At 50.8% G+C, this 7,396-nt stretch overlaps 1 protein-coding gene across 1 annotated transcript in view; it reads right to left on the bottom strand.

The window, feature by feature from the left end:
- Positions 1–2,406: 2,406 nt before the first annotated feature.
- The window catches only part of Plaur (plasminogen activator, urokinase receptor), a 14,641-nt gene continuing 9,651 nt past the window's right edge, over positions 2,407–7,396 (bottom strand). Inside the window, exons 4-7 of the mRNA XM_021219558.1 lie at positions 6,357–6,518; positions 5,718–5,852; positions 3,994–4,140; positions 2,407–3,119 (exon numbers count right to left, since the gene is read on the bottom strand). Of these exons, the coding sequence (XP_021075217.1) occupies positions 2,884–3,119; positions 3,994–4,140; positions 5,718–5,852; positions 6,357–6,518 (680 nt within the window). The 3' untranslated portion in view covers positions 2,407–2,883. The remainder of the gene's footprint in view (positions 3,120–3,993; positions 4,141–5,717; positions 5,853–6,356; positions 6,519–7,396) is intronic.

Genomic DNA, 7,396 nt, shown 5'->3' with positions numbered 1-7,396 from the left:
CATAGACAAATGGCCAGGTTATGCCAAAGTGACAGGATGTGTTGTGATTATGTGCACTTCCTCCTCCTCCTCCTCCTCCTCCTCCTCCTCCTCCTCCTTCCCCCCCCCTCTCTCTCTCTCTCGTGAGATGTGTGTGTGCATGCACACGTGTGCATGTGTTCTGGTACATGGAAGCCAGAGGAGGACATCCGGTCCCTTGGAGCTGGAGTTACAGGCATTCGCTCCATGCCTAGCTTGTTACACGCAGGCTAGGATCTCAACTCTGGTCCTTAGCATTGCATATCAGGAACGTTATCCTAACTCTCCTCTTCCTCCTCCTCCTCCCTATCTCGACACACAAAGGGTCTTACTTTGTAGCCTCAAATCCCAGATCCTGCCTCCACTTCTTGGGCCCTGGGCTTTGTATCCTAAACCAGTATCTATGGTTCCTATGGGGGTTTGGATGAGCACGGCCCCCTTAGGCTCATGTGTTTGAATACTTGGTCTGCAGTTGATGGAACTGTTTGGGAAGGATTAGGAGGTATGACCTTCTTGGAGGAGGTGTGTCCCTGGAAGCAGGCTTCTGGGTTTCACTTGGCTCCCTCTGCCTCAGGCTTGCAGATAAACATGTGTTCATCTGTTCCTGTCACCATGCCTCTGGTCAGAAATGCAGTTACTGGCCCCACAGTCTGGAGATGGAAACGGCCACCCCTGCACCGTGAACTGCATACATGGCGGACGTCCTGCCAGCACCCCGACTTTGCTCCTTGGTTTCACCTCCGTCCCTTTGCTCTTTTCTGAGAAGAACAATGATCTTCTCACTACCATGTCTACCCCCTTCAGTAACCAGATGATACAAAGATGTGTGAAACAATCCAGGTAAATGGAATGCCGAGCAGGGTTTGCCTAACGAACGTTGTAGGTTTCCTGTGTTGTTGTTGTTGTTGTTGTTGTTGTTTTTTCCAAAGAAGTCACCCGAGTAAATGACCCCTTTGCTGTCGCCTCTGAACATGAGTGTAATGCCTGGAATGGAGGCAGCCATCTTGAGATCATGAAGCAGACGAACATGGGCCGTTTTGGACACTGAATTAATCAACGCAGGAATTCCCTAGCTCCATAACTGCTTTTTATATGAGAAAAAGCAATTTCCTTTTTCCTTTCAACCGTTTTGAGTTGGGTGCTGCCTTGGCCACATGATACAGAGAATGTGGAAGCAGTCCCGCTTGCTTGCCAACTAGAACATTCTAAGTGATGGGAGCTCTTTTCTCCAGTTACCCCCTCTTACGGTGGCAGGATCCCTCCCACGGGGTCTGTTTCCTGGCTCCCCAGTGAGTGGGCCCTAGATCGTGAGAACTGCAGGATGAGGTGACCTTCCCTGGCCCTAAGCAGAGGGGAGCCGTGGGCAGAACCAGTGGATCCTTTAGCTAAAATGTGAGAACCTGGAAAAAGGAATTGAAGTGGTTTTGGTCTTTAGCTCCACGGTAGGTGTTTCTGCCTGCTATGTGGGAAGTCAAGAGTAGGCAGTCTGAGCTCCAGGCCAGTGAGCAGCGGGGACTGCTGTCTCATATCCAAGGTGGGTGCTTCCTGAGCAACACAACCGAGGTTGACCTCTTGCCCACACACCCGTGGGTAGGCACGAGTGCGCATGTGCGAAAGGGTAGGGAGGGACAGAATCAGCAGGAGGGAGTCTTTTCTGATTTACACAGGTTCTTTCTTGTCCCCAGCAAACCCCAGGAGACCCAGGACTTTGCCTAGATTCTAACTTCCAATAACAGTTTCTGCTTAAGTCAGCACAAAGCGATTTTTATCTCTTGCAGCTAAAGATCCTGTAAGTCCAACTCAGGAGCCTGCGAGACTGAGGCCAAATACAGACCATAGAATAGGACCTTGTGAGAAACGTGATTCTATCCTTTACATCTGCTGGGAGGACACTGTGGGGTGGCCATTTCTACCCTCTGAGCCCCACTGCAAGGCATCATGGGAAAGGAAGCCTTAGCCTCGGTGTCTTTTGCGAGGCATCATGGTGACACTATCTTCTATTTCAACTACGAGGCAGATCACACAACGTCATCTTCCGCTCTCTGCTGCAGGACACGATGGGAAATACAGCCTTGGCTCATTCCCCGCCCTCCCCGCCCCCATGGAAGGCATCAGCAATGATATAGACTGGGGGGCTGGGGAGACAGCTTTGTTGATACAGTACTTGGCCCCAGAAATAGGAGAACCTGAGCTCAGATCCCCTGTACCATATATATATATATATATATATATATATATATATATACCAGACAGCCTCAGTGCCTCTGCGGTTATCATGCTTGGGAGACAGGATGACCTCTACAGCATACTCACAGCCTGCATAGTCAAACCAGTGGGCTCTGGGGTTACCCTGTCTCAAAACAGTGAGGTAACAAGAAAGCCAGGCACGGTGGCACACACCTTTAATCAAAGCACTGAGGAGGTAGAGGCAGGTGGGTCTCTGTAAGTTTTAGGCTAGCCTGGTCTAAAGAGTGAGTTCTAGAGCATCTAGGGCTACATGGTGAGATCCTGTCTCAAAGCAAAATCAAACAAACAAGAATTCCCTGCTGCTTTCATCTTCCCAAGCTAAATGTGACAGCGGGGAGACCCAACCTTGTTCACTGGTACAAAAATCTTATATATATATATATATTTATATAATAAATTAGAGAAATAACAATGATAATAATAATAAAATAGCAACAATATTAACTCAACCAAGAGGCCCCCTGCTGCCCGCAGCCCTTGTTCCAATTCTCTTCTGGTTCATGGAAAAACCGAGGCCCAAAGAAGACAACACGACGACGGCACACATGTCCTCAAAGATAGAGCCGAGGGGAGGAGGTGAAAAGTCCCTGGGCCCAGCCAGGGCTGGCGGCTCAGGATTCAGGTCCAGAGGAGGACGCCCCATAGTCTGAGGGTCAGGAGCAGAGAGGCCATGAGGCTGAGATGAGCAGAGCCTGGCCTGGGGGCGCCCCCCGTGGGGCTGTTACAGCCACTGCCGCTGCAGCAGGAGACGGAGACGTTGAGGTGGGTCGGGAGGAAGGCGTCTGCCATGTGGGAGCCTTGGCACCAGGAAGCCGTGGCACAGCCTCTTATGGTGTAACTCCGCTTTCCCAGCCCTGAGGAAAGAGAAGAGACAGTGAGACTTCTCAGGAAAGTGACAGGCTCCCGGTGGTGGACGCCATAGCCAACCTCCAGTTCCCTGTGGCGAGCAAGGGCTTCCCAAAGTGTGTTCCAGGAACCCCTGGCAGTGCCGCAGACTCACACCAGGATCGATTTCATAGTAACACTGAGATGTCATTGGGCCCTTCCAAGCTTTTGCGCGTACAAGAGATACTTTTCCAGAGAAACCCCAGGACGTGATATTGCAACAGGCGGAACACGAAAGCAGAGCTGGGGACCAGCTGTCTGCTATTAGAGCCAGACGGGAAGAGAGTTGCCACACAGTAAACAATGACAGCACTCCCTTTGCACTTTTTCATTATGAAAAACACAGGCATCCCCCCCCCCAAAAAAAACTATTATCTATGAGACGAGCTATGGTAGCTCACGCCTTTAATCCCAGCACTCTGGAGGCAGAGGCAGGCAGATTTCTGAGTTCGAGGCCAGCCTGGTCTACAGAGTGAGTTCCAGGACAGCCAGGGCAACAGAATAAAGACCCAGTCTCAAAGAAAAACATTAGGTGTAATGAAGTGTATTATTCTTGTTGGCTCCACAGAGCCAACTCTCTTGTTGCAATTTGTCCTCTCTGCAGGTAAATACCGCTTCCTCCCCACTCCCCAGACAAGGCTTCTCTGTGTGGACCTGGCTGTCCTCAAATCCAGAGATCCACCTACTTCTGATTCCCAAGTGCTGGGATCAAAGCTGTGTACCATCATCCCCAGCTAAAGTGTCGCCTTTACCATAGGACGATCCACCCGGCCCAACTGTCAATCAGCCTGATCAGCACTCTGTGCCTCAGTGGGTCCCCTTTCAGCTCCCACAGGGCCTCACCATCCAAGCCTGTAGCCACCAGGCACTGATTCATTGGTCCCCGGCAGTCGATGAGAGACGCCTCTTCGGAGGAACACCCAAGGGTATTGTTCCCCTCACAGCTGTAACACTGGAAGCCATTCGGTGGAAAGCTCTGAAGATCCAGAACTTAAAGATGGAAAAAAACAAACAAAACAAACAAACAAACAAAAAAAAACCAAAACCGACAGGGAACAAAGATTAGCACTGGGTCTATGCATCCATCCATCTGCCCACGCTCAACCCGAGGGAATAGGGCGCCACCTGATGGTCATGACTAGGAACTGCATTTTCTTTTGGCATTGGGTCCTCCAGGGTTGAACTGCACTCACGTCTAGCTAGGCAACTGATGGTGGACTCTAACAAACTATGTACTATCAAACAGGCCCCACCCTCTAAAAAGTTACTATACAGAGTTGTTCCCTGTAGTAGCCACTGGCTACCTGTGTTTCTTAAGGTTTAAATGGATTGTTGTTAAATATAATCCTAGAGCTAGTGCAGTGGCTCAGCGGGCAGAGGAGCTTGCAGCCAAGTCTGATGATCTGAGTTCAAGACCCACATGGTGGAAAGAGAGAAATGACTCCTCAAAGTTGTCTTCTGACCTCTACAATTAAACTACGGCATGCTCATGTGGGCACACGGGCACGCACACACACAATACAAAATTTAAAACTATACATATGCAGCATACGTATAGCGTAACTCCTTGGAGCTGGAATTCCTGGTAGTTGTGAGCTGCCCCACCATGGGTCCTGGGAACTGACTCCAGATCTGGTATCTACTCTTAGTAGATGGTGCTGGGCCATCTCCTCAGCCTTCAGTACAAACAGTGTCTATTACTGTGGAAAGTGCTGCTGGACAAAGAGCCGCTCTATGGTCTGATATGAATGGCATTGCCCGATCATGCCTGGCTTTTCTCTGTTCTTTTTCTGAGATAGGGTCTCATGTAGCTGGGCTAGCCTTGGAACTCACGGTATAGGAGACAGCTTTGAACCCCCAAACATCCAGCCTCTACCTCTGGTGTACTGAGATTGTATTTAGGTTCAAATTAATTAATTAATATTAAATAATAAGTTTAGGACTGAGATGGCTCAGTGAGTGAAGATGCTTGCTGACAACCCTGAGGACCTTCCTGAAATGTGTATGACCCTGGCTTCCACCGGCTGCCCCAGGAATCAAAAGCAGGATTTTGCAGAACATTATAGCAATTTTAAATACATTTATTTATTTTATGTGTATGAGCTCTTCTTGCCTGCACCTGTGTCTCTGTTCCATACGCATGCAATGCCCATGGTGTCCAGAAGAGGGCACCAGATGCCCTGGAACTGTGATTACAGATGTGAGCTGGGTGGGCACTGGGACTCAAACCTGGTCGGTCCTCTGCAAGAACAGCCAGCGCCTTTAACCACTGAGCCACCTCTCCAGCTCCGTTTATAGAAGAGCTGTATTTCTAAGATTGCTATGAAATGGTTTCCTTGGCCTTAACCTCATGCTGTGTTGGGACATCACGGTGGCTGGGACACTCTACCCAGAGTGGGCAGAGCTGGGGCATGGGGAATTGAGTGACCCGGAAGCAGATTTGCAAGTCAGGGCAGGCCTCCAGGAAGAGGCAATAGCGATGCTGGCTGAACAGACTTAGGAGAGAGTGAGGAGAGAGAGCTGTAGAAAGAGACAGTAACGTTCACTTCATCCTTCCTGCTCCTCACCTGGGCCACCATTGCAGTGGGTGTGGTTGCAACACTTCAAGAAGTGAAAGGTCTGGTTGCTATGGAAACCTGCTGTGCCTGGGCATCCGGGAAGACTGCCACAGCCTCGGGTGTAGTCCTCATCCTTCGAGCTCCCTGCAGAGGACAGAGGGCAGATCCCGGTAAGGGGCTGGCTGTTGACTTGCCCCCTTGAGCACACCCATTTATCAGAGGTCCTTGTTACTTAAGGGTAACTTCACCCCCAGCCAAAGGGTTTCATGTTCCTTTTTCCCTTTGTTATATGATAAGGAAGGCCCGAATGATAAATAGATCCTTATGCGTTTCTGGGATTTCTAGACAGAAAACCCTTACAAAACAAAGGATTTTTTTGGGGGGGGGGGTCCTTCTTTCCCCTTTTCTTCTGCCTGGAATGTGGACACCAAGTCTGGAACTCTGGTGGCCATACTGTGCCACGAGGCAGTCATCAGGACAAGGTAGCTGGGTTCCTGGTCACTCTCAAGCTGACCCAGTGACCCGGAACTTCCAGTCACCAAGAATGTTGTTCACATGGCTGTGTGTGAATTCAGTCGTCTCTCGCTTGTGCTCCGCTCCCAGTTCTTGAAGATCTCTACTAGGACGTGCCAGCAGGTGGGAGCTTACTTTCTGTGTTCTGGAGGGTCACCACTTCGATACAGTGCTCTGCAGGATAGCGGCATTGCAGGCTTAGCTCCCGGCCCCTCTCACAGCTCTGGTCCAAAGAGGTGCAGGACGCACACTCAAGGTAACGGCCCTGGGGGAAGGCGCGGCCTCGGCCTCGGGCTCCTAGGAAGAGGAGGAAGCGGCAGGTTGGCGGCCAGGTCCTGCAGAGAACTCCCCGTCTGAACCTGGCAGCCAATCACCAAGCCTACTTATCCCAAATCCTTTTAGAACGAATCCTGTCCTTTCCAGCCTTTGGTACTCCTCAATACCAGCCTCCGTTCTAGCCACTTCCATCTCCACCCCAGTTCTTCTCAAATGGCCCTAAAATGAAGTCTTTTTTTTTTTTTTGGTTTTTCGAGACAGAGTTTCTCTGTATAGCCTTGGCTGTCCTGGAACACACTCTGTAGACCAGGCTGGCCTCGAACTCAGAAATCCGCCTGCCTCTGCCTCCCGAGTGCTGGGATTAAAGGCGCGCACCACCACGCCCGGCTCAATGAAGTCTTTAAAGCACATCTAATCCAGTTCTCCTCCGCTCAAGACCCTTCCATAGCTCCCTATTGTTAGATTAACAGCCAAGCACCTGAGTGTGGCATTCAAGGCCCACTGAGGACTGGGTCCTGGCCACCTGTCCTGCCTCATTTCCAAGCGCCAGTCCCTCCGAAGCTCTCTTCCACACTGGCTCCACAGTCTTAGAACATAGACCCTGAGCGGCACCAGACTTTTTGATATTCTGTTGTCTCTGTCTAGAACACCCTTCCTTTGCTCCCTGTCTTTCCTAACTCCTCCCCATTCTGCATCATCCTAAATAGCACCTCTTCTAGGCAGGGGCTTTAACCACTGAGCCACACCCCCAACCCCTCAGTGGGGGATTCTAGGCAGGGGCTCTACCACTGAGCCACACCCCCAGCCCCTCAGTGGGGGATTCTAGGCAGAGGCTCTACCACTGAGCCACGCCCCCAGCCCCTCAGTGGGGGATTCTAGGCAGAGGCTCTACCACTGAG

The sequence above is a fragment of the Mus pahari genome, chromosome 19 (assembly GCF_900095145.1).
Source record: "Mus pahari chromosome 19, PAHARI_EIJ_v1.1, whole genome shotgun sequence".
Classification (NCBI taxonomy): Eukaryota; Metazoa; Chordata; class Mammalia; order Rodentia; family Muridae; genus Mus; species Mus pahari.
This window is presented reverse-complemented; position numbering and strand designations above follow the sequence as displayed.